At 32.1% G+C, this 20,300-nt stretch overlaps 3 protein-coding genes across 6 annotated transcripts; all 3 read left to right on the forward strand.

Annotated features, from left to right (window-relative positions):
* Positions 1-6,422: 6,422 nt before the first annotated feature.
* Positions 6,423-10,644, forward strand: LOC140885046 (uncharacterized). 2 transcript variants are annotated; one of them, XM_073291960.1, is made up of 9 exons: positions 6,423-6,584; positions 7,251-7,518; positions 7,593-7,694; positions 7,874-7,956; positions 8,050-8,166; positions 8,956-9,058; positions 9,136-9,739; positions 9,945-10,144; positions 10,390-10,644. In XM_073291960.1, exons 1-9 carry the CDS (start codon positions 6,448-6,450, stop codon positions 10,510-10,512), a joined length of 1,737 nt encoding a protein of 578 aa, XP_073148061.1. In that variant the 5' UTR covers positions 6,423-6,447; the 3' UTR covers positions 10,513-10,644. The 2 variants fall into 2 exon arrangements, with proteins under 2 accessions (XP_073148061.1, XP_073148062.1); XM_073291961.1 differs by having other exon boundaries at positions 10,396-10,644.
* A 784-nt stretch (positions 10,645-11,428) lies between these two features.
* LOC140884928 (uncharacterized) lies at positions 11,429-13,972 on the forward strand. The gene is made up of 7 exons (XM_073291829.1): positions 11,429-11,493; positions 12,771-12,858; positions 12,952-13,014; positions 13,086-13,133; positions 13,225-13,278; positions 13,397-13,448; positions 13,558-13,972. The coding sequence occupies exons 2-7, from the start codon at positions 12,775-12,777 to the stop codon at positions 13,599-13,601; spliced, it is 345 nt and encodes a 114-aa protein (XP_073147930.1). The 5' UTR covers positions 11,429-11,493; positions 12,771-12,774; the 3' UTR covers positions 13,602-13,972.
* Positions 13,973-16,284: 2,312 nt separating this feature from the next.
* Positions 16,285-19,372, forward strand: LOC140883244 (protein REVEILLE 3-like). Of its 3 annotated transcripts, none has more exons than XM_073289632.1 (8): positions 16,285-16,569; positions 16,778-16,835; positions 17,419-17,542; positions 17,647-17,796; positions 17,884-17,982; positions 18,413-18,522; positions 18,746-18,805; positions 19,053-19,372. In XM_073289632.1, the coding sequence occupies exons 1-8, from the start codon at positions 16,328-16,330 to the stop codon at positions 19,122-19,124; spliced, it is 915 nt and encodes a 304-aa protein (XP_073145733.1). In that variant the 5' UTR covers positions 16,285-16,327; the 3' UTR covers positions 19,125-19,372. The 3 variants fall into 3 exon arrangements, with proteins under 3 accessions (XP_073145733.1, XP_073145734.1, XP_073145735.1); XM_073289633.1 differs by having other exon boundaries at positions 17,659-17,796; XM_073289634.1 differs by having other exon boundaries at positions 17,665-17,796.
* The last annotated feature ends 928 nt before the right edge of the window (positions 19,373-20,300 follow it).

Genomic DNA, 20,300 nt, shown 5'->3' on the forward strand with positions numbered 1-20,300 from the left:
TAACCAAGAGAGCTTATTTCACCAACACTTTGCACTAAGCGTTGTCTTTAGTGTTCTCAACATTCCACGACAACACAGAAAATACTGCAACGTCCGGCAGTAAAAATTCTTCAGAAAAATTTCGACCAACCTCTCAATTTGTTCACAGAAAGACAACAATTTCCGGCTGTAAAATTCTTTAGAAAAATCTCGATCAACCTCTTGATTTGTTCTGCACTCTTTTCTCTGCTTGATCTATCTTCTAATATGAATGCAAAAGTCCTTATATAGATAGGTATTCAAGTCTTAATAAGATTTCTTAATTAGAGTCCTACTCCTACATAATAAGGAAATCTTGTTCATTAGAAAATAAACTCTTTAAATAAAAATGAATCATATTTCGATATTAAAATAAAATAACCGATCATATTTTATTAATCAAGGATAATTATAAATCTATAATATAACAAATCTAAAAAGTCAAAAATCATAAATAAAATCTCATTTAAACTAGAAAAATATCATTAAAGAATTTATGTCTTGCAACGCAAGTCATATTCTTTTCGGGATGAATTGAATAATATTTTTTAAAATATTCTTTACGTTTAATAAAAAAAATCATTGCGTAGAAACAGTTGTTCATAGCAGGGGCGGAGCCAGCATATGGGCTAGAATGGGCTCCAGCCCCACCTATTTTTTTTTTAAAAAAAATTATTAGCTAGTTTTATTTTTTTTTTCAGCCCCATGATTTTTTTTATTTTTCAAAATTCAGCCTTATCTAAAAAATTAAAAAAAAAAAACAACAATTTTCACAAATACGTTTCATTATCTTCTATTGTTTGACTTGTTATCATAGGTTTAAAAATTATACAACTTTGAGATAAAATTCGACAACTCTAAAATTATGTTAAATATTTAGTTGCTATTATTTGAATTGCGATAATATTGACTAATGACATATATGAAATATGAATTTCGAGTTTGAATTTTTACCGTAAAAATCTATAGTTGCAAATTTTGAGAAAATTAATCAAGTGGTTGAATAGTTGAGAATTATTGATATTGCAAATATTATTAGACTTGTATTTATATTTTTTGATTTAAAATAACCAAAAACTGAATAATTATGAAATTTAGAAAATAATTATGTGTTGGAATTTTTAAGATGATTAGATTTATAGTGCGGTAACTTAAGAAATGAAGAAAATAAAAAAAAATATTAAGTAACTTTTAACCAAAATATCATATATAAATTATAGTCTAGAGGTGAGCGAACTATTTTGTTTCAAACGAAATAACTGACCGAAGTGAATTAACCGACAAATTGAATTTTATAAAAAAATTAAAATTATTAAATTTTATAATTAATTTTTGGGGAAAATTGCATTTTTGGTCCTGTATATTTAGCACTTTGCGATTTCAGTCATCTATGTTTTCAGAATTCTGTTTTAGTCTGTTATCTTTGTTTGTTTTTTTTTTTTGTAATTTTAGTCTCTTTTTTAATATGACGCTGATGTGGCATCAATGCATGCAGTGCTGATGTGGAGCTGATGTGTATAGTGTCACGTAAGCATTTTCGAAAAAAAAGACTAAAATTATCAAAAATCTGAACATACATGACTAAAAATAAAATATAAAAATATAGAGTACTGAAATCGCAACTGACAAATATACAGGACCAAAATTGTAGTTTTCCATAAATTTTATTAGGAGGCAATAGAACTACATTTGAAAAAATATTGTTTAATAAATAAAAATTTAAATCTATTTAATTCAGCTTTTATATTACATTTTAAAATTAAAACTTGATTTTTTTATTTAAAAAAATCTCTAAGTTCGGTTTGGTTTGTTCTGTTTTGAAGCAAAGTTCAGAGTATTTGGATTAATTTGTCGATAATTCGATTTTAAAAAGTTTGATTCGGTTTTAATCGAACATTCACCTTAATTATTACTAACACGATGCGAAATCAACCCCAAATAGTTTTGAATTCTGACTCCACCCTTCATAGTAGTGGTAAAGTGTGATTTGGATAAAATTTTAAATGCCTTATTTAATTTTAATAGGGATAGTTTGGTAATTTAAATAAACTAAACAACATATTTTATTGTATTGAAATTATGCCAAACATGACTGTCAAAAAATAAATTATACCGAACACTATGGCTCCGTTTGGTACGAGTATTAATAATCCATGTATAAACTTATCTTGTCTAATCTCGCGTTCTTCTCGTCATATTATTTATCCATATATCAATTATAATTTTACATCAATCAAATCATTAATTATTTATCTTACATCAATCAAACCATTGAATTCACATTACTATATTACCCCTTATAAATAATATTATTCATATTTTATTTATTGTTAAATGGACAAAATGATAATTTATCATTTTTTATATAAAATTTAATCATCCAAATCAATAAACTATGATCTATCAATCAAATCAAATAATATATTAACTATCATTTCTTATTTATTATTGGGTAATGTTACATGTACACGGAGTCTTACACGTTGGGTTACACATGACATTTAAAATTACATGATTATCTCTTCATTTGATTTGGAAAAAATCTTTCAAAAATTCATGTAGGATAATCATGTAATTTTAAGTGTTATATGTAACCCAACGTGTAGAACTCCGTGTACATGTAGCATTACTCTTTATTATTTATTACATTACATTACTAATATATATATTATCAATCATTATAGTTTTTGTCCGTATGTCCTATATATTTTCAACCCAATTTTTTACGATTAATTATTCTAATCACACAAGCTAAACGATACCATAATACGTGTTTAAAGTGTACACAAGAACAAGCGGTTATAATATCTTTAGCCTTTTTCTCACTAGCACTAGTCATGGCTTAAAAATGACCACTCTCCACCACTCTCACGTTATCATATGTTTTTCTATATATATCGAGAGAAGATGGTTGATATTATTTATTTAAATTAATTCGTTGGGATATACACATGAAAGATAATAAAAGACAATGAGTTATTTAAAAACGGAATGAAATATCAAACAAATATCAGACAAGTTGATTCCACATAGTTTGTCTGATGCAGTTTATCTTATTAGCATGGTATGTAAGATACAACGTCAATCTGAAGGTTAACACAATGTATCGAAAAACAGTGGTTACAAGTTCCAAAAAAACCAAAAAATGACTCCATTACATTAATGGAAGAATGCCAACTGTAGTGTTGTGAAAAAGGAAGACACACAAACTACATGGGATGTTTTGACTGAGGGTGTGGGGGGGCCTCAGACACAAATATCACAAACAATGGCAACATACATTAAATCCCATCGAATGAAACTCAAGTCCTAAAAGGTCTTCCTAATTTCGTAAAGGCATGATGTGCATTGAAGCGAATTTTCAATGGAAAATGTGTCCTTCAAAACACCTTGTGGATATCGAATTAACTGTATTTGTTTCTAAGTCCTAAATAACAATCCAATTTATGGCTATGAGCCTATGAGAGCTGTGGAACATCAAATTTATTTTTTTTTTTGAAATATTTTCTGTCTTGTTAATGGTATGTTTATTTCGACACGTGAATTTGTATACACATATATAGGTTCGTGTATATTTTAAAAATATTTTTTATGTTTTACAAGTGAACAAAACGTAAACATGTTTTTGTAAAAGATTTTCGCAAAACGTTTTAAAAAAGTATACTCCACGTATAGTTTTTAAGAATAATGTGTTACTATTTTTAGAATGAAGATAATGACGAAATAATATTACTTTTGAAATGTTAAAATATATTTATAAAATAGTTGCCCAAACACTTTGTTCTTAAAACAACTTTAGTAACATTACATAATTTTTTTTAAAAAATAATTTTTTTATAAATACTTGTCTAAATGAAGCCATAGTTTTACGTGGATAAAAACTTGGAGTTGGTATGGTTCATACTTCATATAAATACGTTACCACATTGTTTGATTAATTTGATTAATTTATTCATTATCAATGAACGGCCATTTAAAAATAATACAAACCTAATATCATATTTAAATTATTTTACATAAACGAAACATCTTTGAATTTATATTCGATAAATTAATAACATTGCCAGTTTATAAATCAATAATTTTGCTGAATTACCAAGAAAATAAATTTTCTGAAGCCCTGTATATAAATATATGGTCCATCAATATCATAAATTAATAATCATGAATCTATGACAAAATATAACTAGGATAAGTTAGTGAAATGTTATTATATTGTTATTTATTTTTTTTATTGAAATTAAAATATATTTGAAATATTATTCTAAATGTAATCCCATTATAAAAAAATTTAATTGCATTTAAAAGCTCTGGCGTTATATTTTCGAACTTTGATAAAAAAAAAATGCAAAAATTTGTTTTTCATGAATGATTTCTTTCATGTAACTAGTTTCAAATTAAGAAACTATATAACTTATAATTTCATCATCGATGAGATTTTATGTCGCGTTAGCTATAATTTTTGTTTCATGTTGTGAAAATTCCTCGCAAGCGTACGAGTGTCAAGTTTTAATATAGTGAATAATTCAGATATCGATCCCACATGGAGTAAAATGAAAATAATCAGTGCTTGTAATTAAAATAGTCCAAACTTTATCTAGAAAATCAAACTTTGAGAATTTTGCAGAAAAATAAAATAGCAAGATATTTTTGATAAGCATGCACACAAATTTCAGATAATATCAATCAGAGAAAAATGGTCTAAAGGTATAGATTTCACCTGGTTTCAACAACAATCAATCTTAATTAATTAATCTTCACGAATTCCAATCAATTAATAGCAAAAAATACTTACGTGTATTATTTCCCTCTCCCGAGCAACAAATAATGTTTATCAGCTACAATTCAATTCCAATATCCCTATTAAGAATTTATCGCAGTGATCTATTACAAAACAATGTTCTTTTTTAAAAAGCTCTGTTAAAATTATACATTATCCCGAGCTGTATAAATAATTAACAGTGTATTTTCGAATGTCCTATTCAAAATCCCCTCTCCCAAGCAATGATTTTAAATAAATATAACAAATCAATTATTGATCAGATAATTGAAAAGACAATCAATTCTAGAAAAAACAATTAATCTAGAAGAAATTCAATTCAATAAAATCAAGAATTCATGAAATTATCTACACCAGGTTCCATCCGACCTCTAGACTCTAAAAATTTAGTTCATAATAAAATTCTGAATAAAACAAAACATAAATCCAAAAATATTCAGAATAAAACAAAAGATAGAAAACAAATCCATCGTCGACGCCGTGTCCGGTCTATCAAACTCCGTCTTCGTTCTTCAAGTAAAGCTCCAGAAATCCTTCCCAAAAATCACGAACAAATCTCTCTGATATATGCGTAATAATCTGTGGCGGCTCCTCCTTCAAGTCAGATGAAAAATTCCCTTTTATATCGCTAAAAAAAAAGCCCACTCAAAAGCCCATTAAAATAATTGCCCAAAATAATAAAAACATTCCAAACAGCAACGGAGCGAGCGCTCAATTGACGGGGCGGGTGCGCCTTTGTCTCGAAATTTCAATCTTCAGAAAAATAGCAGCAGCGCGATAGCACTTTTTGAAGCGCTAAAAGGGAAGCGCTAATCTCTAGGCCCAATTGTGAAAGCCCATCTTTGTTTCAGTTCTTTTCTTCTCTGTACGTTTATTTCCTTTTTTTCTTTTTCTTTCTTTTATTCTTTTCTCTTTATTTTCTTTTCTTCCTCAACTCTCTTCTAAATTCTTATTTTCCTCTTCTTTTTCACATAACTTCCATAAATTTCTACAATCACAAAAATAACAAAACACCCACATAAATCTACTAGAAACAAATAATTAACAATTAAAATTATATACAAATTAAGTGTATAAAATACACTTATCATTTCACCCTTGTGAATACATTCATTTCCACCTTGGTACTATGGAAAATTTTTGTAAAAAAAATAAATTTACATATGAATATATGTATTCATACGTGGAGTTGTTGTTTTGTTTTGTTTTTTGTTTTTATAATTAAAGGAGATGACTGTTAAATTTCCCCAACTCAACAAACGATAGACATGAAATCTGTGTGTATTGCGAGTTTACTAAATTATGTATGCTCGTCATCTTTTAAAAATAAATAAAATAATATTTTAAAAAAAAGTGAATCAGCAAGATTATGTTTAAATAACTTAGCTTGATCAAAGTTATTTTTCAAATTTTTCGGTAATATTATAATATTATTATTAATTTTATTTTAAAATTATACTGGCAATTCATATATAATTGTGGCAATTATTATTATTTTTAAAAACTAATTGTGGCAATTATTTTGGTGACACATATTTGATATTCCCGCTTCTTCATTCCCTCCATTTATATTCAAAAACTCGCCCCATCCCTTGCTGGTCACCACACCTTGTAGCAGAAACAAAGCAGCATATTCACAGAATGCAGCTATGGCTGGACATGGTGATGATGGAAATCTCAGCCCGTTTGCGAAAACTATTTGCTCTATCTGCTACGAGGATCTCAAACCGATAGCCGAAGATTTACAATCCATCTCTGTTTGCGGCCATGTCTTTCACGAGCTCTGGTCCGTGTACTGTCTCCTTTCTTGGGCGTGTTTGGTTCGCCATTCATTATCTTTCATGTTTAGGATATTTGTGTCGTCTGTATTCTAGTCTTTTAATGTAAGAATGTGAGTTGGGCCCGATATATTGCAGTACATGTGTAGCTTGAAAGACTTTCCCACTTATAAAATGACTTCTGGAATGGATAATTGTTGAGATATAGATTTTTTACGGGTGTTCTCGTCAAGATTCAATGCAATGGGAGGGAGAAAAAAGGCAATTTGTATCACGCGGAATTTATAGGAAATTTGAATGGCTCGGCGGTTCGACGAACTCTACCAGCAAAAAGTCTCCCTTTTTAAAGCTCTCCTATCTGTTTAGGTGTGGCAGATTCTTGATATTATCAGCCTTTAGATTCTGAGATCTATTGATGTATCTCTGCACAGATTAGAAAACAAGTGTTGAAAATTTCAAGGCTAACATGTATACTTTCTGTACAAAATTTTCCAGATTCTATCATTTCTAACTTGAGACGAGATAGAACCAATTATTTCTAATTTCCATAAAATTGACGCCTGTTGAAGTCCCATAAGGTGTTTCTGTTCAGTCATACATTGGTTATTCGGTAGTTTGCGTTCTATTTGCACGAAGGATGATTTTTTGACATGATACATTTGTTTAAAACATAGTCTTCAACAATGGTTTGAGTACTGTCCAAAAGGGAAGAAAAGAAATTGTCCTGTTTGCAAACAAACATGTACAAATGCAAACGTGTGGCGTCTTTATTTCCAGTCAATTGGCGATACCAATGATTCATCTCTCTCTCAAAAGCCGCTTGATCATGAAGAAAATCCCAAGGAATTACGAAACAAAGTCACTAGGTTGGAGGGGAAGGTTGTTGCGCTTGAGTCTACTTTGGAACAGCAACAAAAAGACAGTAGGGAAGTGAAGAATCAGGTACGAATTGAGCACGTTCTTTGTTACTAGGAGGAGAGTTTAGAATCCCATGTTATGCTAATAGTTTACAGTAGTTATTTGCATGTGAAGAGCAACTCAAGGTAGCAGTGACTCAGAAAACCGAAGCTCTAACTCAGAAGGCAACCATCCAGCAGTTGCTTCGTGTAAAATCTGAGGTGAACTGATTGTTTTTAGCTTATCTTGCAGCTAACATTCTTAGATGAATACTCATGCTCAAGATTAGTCAAGAAGTGTCCTCCACTTGGCATGTGAATCTGTGGTGCTGAGCAAATTTATCTTGCTTAGTTTCCTGATAATTAGTAGCTATAGTCTAGTTCATTCAATCATGTTACAGGAGCTAGATAAATCAACTTTGGAATCTATGAGAGTGCAAGAGAGAAATATGGCCTTGGCCAAGGAGCTTGCCGCACTTAAACTGTATGTGGAAGCCAGCTAAGGCATTTCTAAAGTTTAAATTTCTCATCATAATATGAAATGCTTGTTTGCTCTATCTGTCTTCTATTGATGCAGGGCCTCTGATTTGAACTTGGACGAAGAAGAGGTTATGAAGCTTGCTTCATTAGGCAATGACTCTGGTAGCAGAGAAACTGTCGATGTTCTGAGAAAGTCCCTGATAATCCGTAACAAGTAATGCTTATTGCACCAGTTATACATTTTAATGCAGTTGTATCTGATAGATATGGATCAATCTGCAAGTCTCTCTGTAATCTGATTTTCTATTTTTGCTCAATAACGAGGCAACAGAGTAATGGGGGAGAGATTTTAAGCCATATGATAAAAAATGAAGTTACTTGGCACGCCAATTTCTACATAATTATTGCTGCTAATGTTCGGAAAGCTATTGTATACTTGACATATAAACTGCATTTCAGCAAGTGGCTTAAAACCATCATGGCTCGTTCAAAATCAGACCTAACTTTTCAAGATTATCAGTTTTATTGATATGCCAATTAGCATAGCTTTCAGAGTGCTCATTTTCCCTTTTTTTCTCCCCGGGTTACGCGTGGATTGAAATACTTGATTTGGTTGGAGTGATTTGAAGTTTGGATTTCATATAGCATTGATAATGGCGTGTATTTGAAATTATTTACAATCATATAAATGCTTTAAATTGATTAGCGGGGAATTTAATATGGTGTATATAAAAAGCATCCACACAAATAAAAAATTTGAAATAATGATTCCAAATGATTTAATCGAAACATACCTTCAGTTTTCTACTAATCCATGTATCTAATTTTCCGTGGTACAAAGAGGTGAATCAGAAGGTTTGTCGTGTAATTTTAGGGAAAAATGGTACTCTTTATAAGCTTTACTTGTGGAAGTCGACACTTTCTTGCATGCGAGACATCTCTGATTCATTCTTACTCCTGATGATTCTAATTGTCATGTAATTGATGCTGCATTGCTGTTTAGGAGTTACAAGGAACTGATGTTCAAGTGCAATGTTCTTGGAAGAGGGGAGGCTCGGAGTCTTCATAAACTCGAAAAGGCTAATGAGAAGATAATGAAACTGCGAGTAAGTAAAACAAGAATCAATAAACCAATGAAATGCTCATTTTCGATTACACAACTGTATAATTTGTACCATTTCAGCTCAAAGTCCAAGAACTGGAGACTCTTGTTGAAACGAAAGAAAATGAAGCTTTGCGAGTGCTAAAAAATCAAGATTCTAAATTTAACACCGATTTTCCTGGAAAGAAGGAAACAGAAAATCACATCGATTTAGAACACATCAGTGAAATGCCCACCAACTCATTTTTCCCAAGGAAAGAACTTTCCAAGATTGGAAGTACAAAAAGCACCATTTATGAGATTACTTCTGAAAGTGATTTTGAGCAAAACGACCTGAAGAAAAGTGCCTTCATCAATGAGCGTAATGATATCATGCAGTCTTCTATTAGACCACATAGATTCTCAAGCAAAAAGGCAACCCCTTGCTTGAATAGCGACCATGATACCCAGACTAACCATATGCCAAGAAAAGATGCAACTTTTGATGCACAAAATGGAGTAGATATTCTAAGATCTGGTGCCTCTGATGGACTGTCTTGTGCTCGAATTATAAGAAAGATTGATCAGTGCAATAAGCCACCACACGATATGGATGATGAGGTGAAATGCAACGGCAAAACAGATCATGTGCAAAACTCACTTCACATCATTGAAGAGAATAGATCTTCGATGTCATTTTCTAAAGGTAAAGTTTTCCTGTATCAAACTTTATGTGATTCACCAGCACACATTAATTGAGCCATCTAATACAGTGCTTAAATTTAACAGTGGTGTACTGGAGTTCAATGTAAAAGATCAGTCGATTACTATGAAAATCCTTCCAAACTTTAGTAAACTAGACACAGAAGCCGCATACTTCTACTAAACCTTCTTTATCTGTCACTTTCCAGGAGAGAATTGCTTCTATGGTGGGGCACTTGGCCCAGATGGAACCAACAGGCATTTGGGGAAATGGTGCAACAAGGTTCAAAACAAAGGATCCACAACGTTGCAAGGGTCAAATTCAGCAACAGGTGATTTGATTGCTGTTGGAGCTGATGGAAGAGGTGGTAGAATCAAAGTCCTAAGAACTCTTGATCGTTCATCACCGGTAAACTCATTCTCCTATTTTATAACGATGAAAACAAGAATTCACCACTCATTCATCAATCAAGCAGTATCATCAAATAGTGAAATTGACCGAATGTTCCTGTTGCAGATTGATTGGTTAGCCATATACTTGATACTCAAAATTTTTTGACAAACTTTTCGAATTACGACTTGAAATCTGGTTGAACTATGTTTGAGCTTGGCTTAAGTTGAATACTTGAAAACACATATTTCCTGTTTCTTTAGGCACAGGAAAATAGTGACACCTTTTCTTGGGCAAAAAAGTGCAAACATGGTGCCAAAACAAGTAGATTGCAGCCTCAAGGATGCCTACAGATTGAGCATTTCTTTCAAAAATCAGGCCAATGATCTAGCAAGATTGGTGATAATTTCGGTTAGGTACAACCTGTACGGAGCTGGAGTATAAATTTGTATTCTTTACTGCACGAGGCTGTTGAATAAAGAGCTCCTTGTTTTATGTTTTGAAGGTGAATTAGAAGTTATGGGTGCCTCGATTTGCATAATGTCGATTTTGAAGGCATTGTATTTGTAAGGGAAATATTTATCCAAGCGGAAAATCAATCCAAAATAGAACATAAGGGAAATATATGCAAGCCAAGTTAAAATTATTTCAATGAAATACCTACTGAATTTCTAATCATCCAACTACACCATATGCAAGTCACTAAAACGTTTTCAAGTTTATTTTTTAAAAATAAAAAAAAAAAACGTTATCAAATTTATGATTTAAAATGTTTGAGTCATTTAGATAAATTAAATTTAAATAAATTTTAATTTTCTTTTCATTTTGTGAAGTGTAAATATTTATCAACCATTGTGATTGATTTCAAACCACATCCTTTTCACGCACGCATGAAAAATTATTTTACTGATATGTTAATTATTTTCAATAATTTTTTACACTACCATTAAAATACTCACCCTTTAAATAAAAATAAAATAGAAAGTTTGTTTAAATAGTTGCCTTTTCCGATTATGTTTTTAATCAACGTAAAAAACGAAAAATTCTTTATAACTGATTGATCGAAAATATTGTCCGAAATTCACGAACCACAACTTTATATTATTCAAAATGAAATAACCATGAAATACAATTTAAAGTTAACATCAAAATAAACCCTTTTAAATTGATAATTTGAAACATATCATATCACAAGTACAATATTTTTTTAACCTTGAAAAATTACTCTACAATCACAAAAAAAAAATATGCAAGGGCAAATGTGTAAATTTTATGCGCTCTCTTCATTCTGAAGTAGCTAGTTCTCCGTTTTTTTTCAATCATAACGCCCGCACAGAAACGAACACAATCGATCTGAAGAACTTGAGGTGAATTTTATCTTTTGGTCTCTTATTTTTCAGTTCGAATGTCTGTTTAATTCATCTTTGTACTCTCTTATTTGCTCAGTTCATATGCTCGTTAATTCTCTAATTTTCTGCATAAAGTGTGAATGATTGCTAATTATTCGCAAATCTAACATTTTTCATTTGCATGTTTGTGTGATTATGTAAAGATTGATTCCATTATTTCTCTTGAGATATCTCTGGATCTGTAATGACGTAGCTGGGTATGGGGCAGCGGTTTTTTGGATGGTGAATTTATTTAATTTTCTACGAATGAATTTTTGATGAAGTGTGCATCACAAGATAGCTTTACTACGAGCTAGGTAATTGTTTTTTGGTCAATCGACTGCTTGTAAGTAGCTATGGCTTTTTCCTTTGAAATTGAATTGACTTCTGGATTCTTGGAGAGCAGTGAATGAGAGAATTCTCCTGAAGATGATGAATGGAAGCAAGTATTGAGAATTATAACTTATGGTTTGTGAGAATGGGGAATTTTTTTACCAGTTTGTTATGTGGGTTAAAGTAGGATTGATGATGACATAAAGTTGCAATTACTTATGACTTGTGAGGAATTTGTTATCATTCTTCGTGATTTACTAGAACTGCCAGGAATTCCGTTGTTTGAGTAGTTTTGTAAGATTGTTATCGTTTGGTTTGAGTGATAAGATAAGTAATCCATGGATAAGTAATATAATGTAAATTAAAAATAAATAAGAAAAATTAGTTAATATATTATTTGATTTGATGGATAGATTATAATTTATTTGATTTAATTGATGTAAAATTATTAATTAAAAAATAGATAAATAATATGACGAAAATAAGGTGAAATTGATTGGGATAAGTTATACATAAATTAATAATACATCAAACCAAACAATGCCACACGTCCTACTTGACCATGGGTTCAATTAGTTTACATCAACTGCACATTCTTCAACCTTTAATTGATCAATTAGAAGTTTGAAAATTTATTGGTTTTCCGATCATTGAATTTCATGGATTTTAAAATTTATCAGTTTTCCGATTAGTGAATTTCATGGGTGAGCCATAGTAGAAAGACTTTAACTTTTTCTGCAATATTGATACCATTTCTTTACATGTATTGGCTTTGTCTTGTCTTTTCAAAGATTGGTTTTCTTTTGAAACCGCGGATGAAATTTTTTTGTTAAATGGTATTTCTCTTTTGACTTGGTGAATTTTCGTAGATTAGTTTTTCCTATGAAATCACTGATGGAAAATTAGTGATTTGTTCTGGATAGGATTATGTCAGGAACCGAGGAAGTCAAAGAACTAATAGATGGTGCCATGGAGGATGCTGACAAATCCATGCCATCAACAGACCAGGAGGTTGTGCTCAGATCACATTCATTTTGGGGTACTTTTCAACTTCTTATTCATTTAAATCTATCTTGATGATTTCTATGTTTATATTATTTGCAGGAGGAAGCTGTTAAAAAAAAATATGGAGGAATAATCCCCAAGAAACCACCACTAATTTCTAAGGTAAACTTCCAGCATATTTTTTGAAAGAATCTTGATGCTTCTTTATCTCAAATGTAAATTTACGATGCCAGGATCATGAGCGTGCTTATTTCGATTCTGCTGATTGGGCTCTAGGGAAGGTACTTGCTTTTTTGAATCTGAGCCTGTTTTTACACGCTTGAAACCTGAAATGCATTTTAGCTAGTATTCACTAATGCTACCTGGCCACAGCAAAGTGTTGAGAAACCAAAAGGACCACTCGAGGCTCTCCGGCCTAAGTTACAGGTGATTATGAATATGAGAATCTGTAGGTGTTATGTGTTATGATACTCAGTCATTTAGAGCATCTCTTCTTTCCATGCTAAATATTCTGCGGTGTCTACTTTTGACTGTGATGTTTCAGCCAACTCAACAGCAAACTCGGTACCGCAAGTCTCCTTGCGCTCCATCAGAAGGTGAAGATGCATGATTTTCTATTTTTTCCATGTTTCAACTTTTACTAGAGAAATGCTGTATAAAAGAAATCACTTGTATGCTGAGGGACAAACTGTTTGCTGTGCGTAGACGGAAACACTGCCCCACCAGAGGATGAAACCGCAAGTTCATGATAATCATCTAGTGATCCTGTGGTTACAGGGGAGGTTGAAAATTCATGTATGCTGAAATAAATAAATGACGATGATTAAACAGTGCCTTCTCGTGGAGCTGTACTTTCGGATGCTATGTTTTTCCAGATCGACCCATTTTATATCCCAGCATACTCTTATTGTAGACTATTTTACTACCATCAAATGAATGCTGAGTATTAAGTTCGTGTTTCAGGCCATCTGTTATTTTACTTCCGTCTCTTTTTGCACAATTTTATTCTCTAGGTATTGAAATTGTTGCAGTTGTTGGCACGGCATCAGTGGCTTTACATCATGTGATCCTTATGCTAGAATCATGAATATGAACTTTTTGTGGCGTTGTCTTGACTTTTGAGATCCTAAATGGCCAAATCTTTACCCAAAAATAAATAAACTTGAACTTGCTTTCTGCTTCCCTTGTTGGATCTGCGTTTTCTGTTGGATTGTTTATCTCTTACTGGCTACTGCACACCTCTTGCTCAACCTTTATGAAGAGGGGTCACCCCTCGTTAAATTGGAGCCCATACATTGCTTGCGACCAAGTCAATAATGTCAAATCTCCCAGCAAATTTTTAATTCGTATTCATAACTCCAAACAATATATGTTGAGTCGTGTTTCTTGTGTTAGATAATTATCTATCAAATCCACGTGAGTAAATTACTTCGAAAGCTAATCAATACCTACTCTACTGATTCTCAGCCTCAAATGAAACTAGTGGTTGGCCCTTTGTGCGCAAAATTGCCTTCAACAGTCTTCTTACAGGCTGTACTGTCTTTCAATGTTCAACAAGATTCCAAAATTAGATTCCCTATTCCCCTTATTTACTTTCTATCTATAGCAAAAGATCCTTCCTTTCAAAAATATATATATATATAGCAAAAGACTACCCTGAGATCTATATATTTATGCTATACTTGTGTTTGTTTGTGATGTTTTTGTAGACTTGCTTTTTGAAAATATTTTTCCTTTTTCAGTGGAATGTGATGTATGTAATAATTAATATGTTACCTATTTATTTGTTTTATTATATTTCAAGTATAATGATCCCACATCAAATTGCTGGTACAATCCTTATCTTTAACTCGGGAAATGGATAATTAATATTGTGTATCCGAGCCATTGTTCTAAAACATGGCGGCGCCTATTAAGTTTTGATCGATATCCCAAATATTCAACTAAAAATTTAAGTTTTGAAGGATGATGATACAAAATTTCATTTATGAATTTTTTTAATATGGCAAAATTTTGAAAAATTCTTGGAATTTGAAGACATCTCTCAAAAGTTGTGTACTTATCAGCTTTTCATTAACAAAATTTTGAAATTTTGTAAAATTTTGTTAACGAAAAACTGAAAAGTGATTTCTAGAAACTCTTTCAAACACTACTTAAATACCACCTAAATTTTGATAAAAAAAAATGGTACAAAGTGGTACCGATGATTCATAATTATCTCATCTAATATAAATAAAATAAGGTGGTCTAAAATATACAAAATTATATCAGTACTCAAAGTTTCATCAGTATCTTCACAATGATGTTTTGTCAATCTTAGAATGTACAACCCAATTTCATTGATATTAAAATTTTCTTGCATCTAGAATCACAAACATTAACGTGTCATAATTTCAAATAAAGAAAAAGAGCATGTAATGGTGTGTCATGTCATATGTAGTTCGGAGACTATGGTGATTCTCAAGCGTGGCATAAGTTGTAATAATATAATATATATGATATAAAGATTAGAAGTGAGATCCCATTTTTTCTTTGAAACACACAAATTGTTCTACTGTTGATGTGGAACGTGCTTTTTAATCTTTTACCGATAAAATTAATTTGATGTTCCAATAGCTTTCAGCCAACCACATTCGAATCTCTTCCGATATTAAAACTATGTTTTGTTTTGTTTTGTTTTGTTTTAAAAAAGGAGATATTGAATTTGTTTCCATAGGAGAGCGATCCAATGTTTACAATGGTTTATTTATTTCAGGGTTCAGATATATATAATTTTCATTTATTTGGATAAGTGATTGTTAATTAAATCTATGATTAAGATAAATTAACGAGACAAGAAATAAGAAAGAGATAAAGTTATTGATCCAACCAATTGTTAAACTATTTACCATGTAATTGTATCAGATTGTGACCCAAATGTGTAGGTTTTCTGAAATATCGTTCTTCTTTTTGTTCATTGTGTATTTTCCTAGAATAATAATAAAAATCTCCAAGTGTTATCTTAAAATATATATTTTTTCATATAATTAAACTATGACATACGTATTTATTACGAAATAAAAATATTAAGAAAATAAATTAATTTATAGGAAAATATGATATTTAGTGAGCACAAAAACTCCAATGTCTCGTAGATAGGCAAATATTTTATTTAAATATTGCATTAAAAATATTATCTTTTATATTAATAAAATAAAAATTATTATTTAAATAAAAATAATGATCGAGATATGAATATAATATTAAAATCCCATTCAAAGAAATGAATATAATATATGATTATTATCATGCGAAGCAGAAGTCTGCCACACACGTAATGGAGCGAACTCCAGCCAAGGCTAGCCATCAAGTCTGGGCCAGCCACGTGTAAGGTCACGATATGGCCTCCTCTCCCCTATATAAAATCTCCAACACCGTCATCTTCCTCTCCCATCCATGTTTGCACAAGAATCAGCAATTCTTGAACTGATCACACATGGTGTCACTGTATCCCAATCCTTCTCCGTCTCAGGATTTTACCACCCACTTTTACGGTTGTTATTATAAAGGTGGGGATCCCATGAGAACTGGGATCAATGCTCATTTGCTTGAGTCTTCGTCCTGTACGGCTACTATGGAGGACCCCAATAAGAAGACCCGGAAGCCATATACGATTACTAAATCCAGAGAGAGCTGGAGTGAGCAGGAGCATGACAAGTTTCTTGAAGCCCTTCAATTGTAAGTGTGTGTGACGACGTTTAGGTTCCAAAAAGACTCCAACTTTTATTTCTTAGTTTTGAATTGCACGTATAGCTTTCAAAGATTTATATTTTAAGAAGGGAAAGTAAAGAAATCGAATGCCAATGAAAGGTTTTTATGGTGTTTTTAGGTTTTACACACTCGCTCTGTTTGTTTTTCATTTTTGGTTTACTTCACCATTATCCAGATTTGATCGTGACTGGAAGAAGATTGAGGCATTTGTCGGGTCAAAGACTGTTATCCAGGTAAACTTTTAGCAACTTCTCAATTCAATTGTATCTGTATGTGTGTTACTGTACATGCTTTGATCATGTTACAATTTACAAATTTCTTCAAGCCCTTCAATCGTTTTGTGAGCCATCATTCTGAATGAATACTTTATTGATAATGTAAGGTCTCTGTGCAATGTCGAATATTTTGTGTCGTGTTTTGTATGGCCTGTTTATTGATAATGTCGAATATTGGCTTGAATTTCTTGTATTTCTAGGTCAAATGTTTTTTAATTTGTGTGTTAAAAATATGTATTAATAAATATCGGTTTATCGACGATATTAAAATGCATATATTATTTAAAGAGCACACAGAAGTTGAAATAACTCGAACAGACAAATGTAAAAACACCTAGCATACCGGCCTGAATTTAAATAGCCCAAGGACAGTTACAATTTGGAGAATCGAACCTTATAGGAGAGTGTACTTGCTTCATTACCGACTGTGTTGGTGATAATATCCACACTTACACGTGATATGCATTGAAATCTGATTTTAAGGATTTTTCTGTGTTGCTAATTGTTGTTTCGTAGGCTAAACAATGCGCGTGCTTTGCAGATTCGTAGTCACGCCCAGAAATATTTTCTGAAGGTGCTGAAGAATGGAAAGAGTGAACATGTACCTCCCCCACGTCCAAAGAGAAAAGCAAATCATCCTTATCCACACAAAGCTCCGAAAAATGGTGAGCAGAGTCCGGTTTATCAACGCGTGCCTTGATTTAGTCTGCTGGATGTTTTGTCAAATTCAATTACTTTGTCCCCGTACTTGAATGCAAAACCAATGCAGTTATTTCTCTAGCCACAGGAGTGTTGCAACCATCAGCTGCAGTTCTCGATTCTTTGTCTGTCGCGCGGCCCGATTCATTATCAGTACGTTCAAATCCAGTAGGCAGCTTACATTCGTCTCCTTGGATGGAAACAGAGCATTTGTCAAGAGGTTTGTTTCTGTTTCTGTTTCTGTTTCTGTTTCTGTTCCGTCTTCTTTTAAAATGGTGATGGTGAAATGATCGTGCCGGTGTTCCAGATGATATAGGAACACCTGGTGGTACCATGGTTCAAAAATGTAGCAGCTCTAACAATGCGACGAGTTGCGGATCAAAAAAACCGTGCAAAGGAACTGGAGGTCTGTTTTTTTGTGCCACTGTTTTGGTTTGCCAGTGGATATGCTTCATGCTAATATCTCCTAGCAACTCCTCTTCTTTGGGTTTTATTTACTGTTTTTACTTTTTGGCGATTAAAGGCGCCTTTCTTCTGTAACTAAGAAATAAGCTATGTTCTATTTTGGAAAAAATCTAAATGTCAAATATATTAAGGTAGTGTTTGGTAGAGCTTCTCAGCTAAATCACTCACTTTTAACCCCATGTTTGGTGTCTGCCCCTGAACCTAGACATAGTAGGTCCTAAGAGAGAATGAGCGTTTCGCAGTCCACATTTGAATTCGTTATTTGGGATTTAAACTAGAAGTTCTGTTACCTGTTCGTTTGCCTGATTTCTTTTTATCTGAGAAGTTATAATCACCCTATATATCAAACTTACCATCGTTTGTTGTTGCAGCTATGCCAGACTTTGCTCAAGTTTATGACTTCATAGGTAGTATTTTTGACAATAGTGCGAGTGATCATTTGCAGAGGCTCAAAAACATGGACCCCGTAAATTTCCAGACGGTAAGCCAAAAAACACTCTCTAAGGACAGAAAATTTAGTGTTTGGGAGAACTTCTAGAAAGCACTCCTCAGCTTTTCGTTAACAATATTTTGAAATTTTTTTAAGGAAAAGCTGAGAAGTACTTTCTGAAAGCTCTCTCAAACTAGTATGATGTTCTTCATCCCTTTTCTCTTCTAAATATTGTGGGTGACATTGTGTGTATTTCATCTGCTTCCTTCTTTAGGTACTCACGTTGATGAAGAATCTCTCAGTTAATTTGGCGAGCCCTGAATTTGAGGATCATGTAAGTTCCCGACACATTTTGCACTCGTATGTCTTGAAGTGCTTTTTCCATGCAACTTTCAAGCCTGTTGATATTTCCTGCATAGTACTAAAATGCTTTGAACCTTGCAGTGATTTTTTTTTCAACTGAGTCTCAGCTGAAAGATTTCGACCGTGATTATTTAATTGTTTATTTCAAAATTTCCATCAAATTAAGGGACATATGATAACAACAACAATTATTTTTTATCTGTTATTTTTTATGACAGAGGAGGTTGCTATCATCCTACCAAGTAAGCACTGAAACTCATAACATGGGAAGCGCTACGGAATTTGAGTAACCATCGAGAAAAGCGGACCGGTTTACCGTCGGAACACCTTGTTTATTGATGATCTGTCCAGGCAAGCAGTGAGGGGAAAAAACAAAAACCTAGTCTCTCATTTCCTGCTAACACAAGTAATGGGGTGAAGTAACATAATATTTTGTATGTATGTACTGTGGGATGATAAAACCGTATATTTTGTATTTGTATGTATATTGTAGCATAAAAGGGACTTTTTCTCTGCTTGAATGAGTGGATACATACTCTATAATTTTCCTTCTACCCCTTTGTTTTCCAAACTTTTGTGATCAAACAAGGAAGTGGGGTTGTCTCTTTCTCACATCATCCACTCGATCTACCCTAGTTCTAGACTTTTGAATCAACTCCTTGAAGAACGTAAAACTCAGCTTATCAGAGCATCGACGTTGATGTTAATATTGAGGTATAAAACACCCAATATTATTTATAGCCGACGTGTCAGTATGACATAACAATCGTCTCAGAAAATAACCAATTCTTGCGTTCAATTTTTTGAACGTCAGTCAAAGTATCTTTTATTTTTTATTTAAAAAATCCTTACTGACGGTTGAAATATCTCTCACATCGATTAGATAATGTTTCTTATATAAACAAAGACAACCCTCCTCCTTCGAACTAGTTCAAAGGAGTTATCTCAAATCTAAATCTTTAAGACTAACACATGCATGCGTGCACCAAACTCAAACATATAGGTTCGTGCAAGCACGAGCCGTGGGAGAGTGCGGGAGTGGCTAGTCCACTTTACGCGGGGCTCCTCATTGATTTTCAGCTTTCATTTTTTTAAAAATAAAAAAAAAATCTATTTCAATTTTTGTAAAAAACAAATCTATTTTAAAAAAAATTCATAAATCTGATTCTAAATTAATAATATCATTTAGTTTTAATAATTAATAATATTATTTATTTTAAATAATGATTATTTAAATATTGTAAATAAAATTTAAAATTATTTATTTAATATAAAATAAAAATAAATAAATGGACGGTGAATTCATAAATAATAGATGTTAATATTGAAATAAACATGGATGAAAAAGAACTGTTAACATAATGAACATGTGATACATGAACCTCATGTGTGTTATAACACTCACACTCGCTGTTGTAAGATTTATTGATCCACTTCCAAAATAAGAAAAGAAAAAAAGAACAGAT

Source organism: Henckelia pumila, chromosome 2 (assembly GCF_033568475.1).
Source record: "Henckelia pumila isolate YLH828 chromosome 2, ASM3356847v2, whole genome shotgun sequence".
Taxonomy (NCBI): domain Eukaryota; kingdom Viridiplantae; phylum Streptophyta; class Magnoliopsida; order Lamiales; family Gesneriaceae; genus Henckelia; species Henckelia pumila.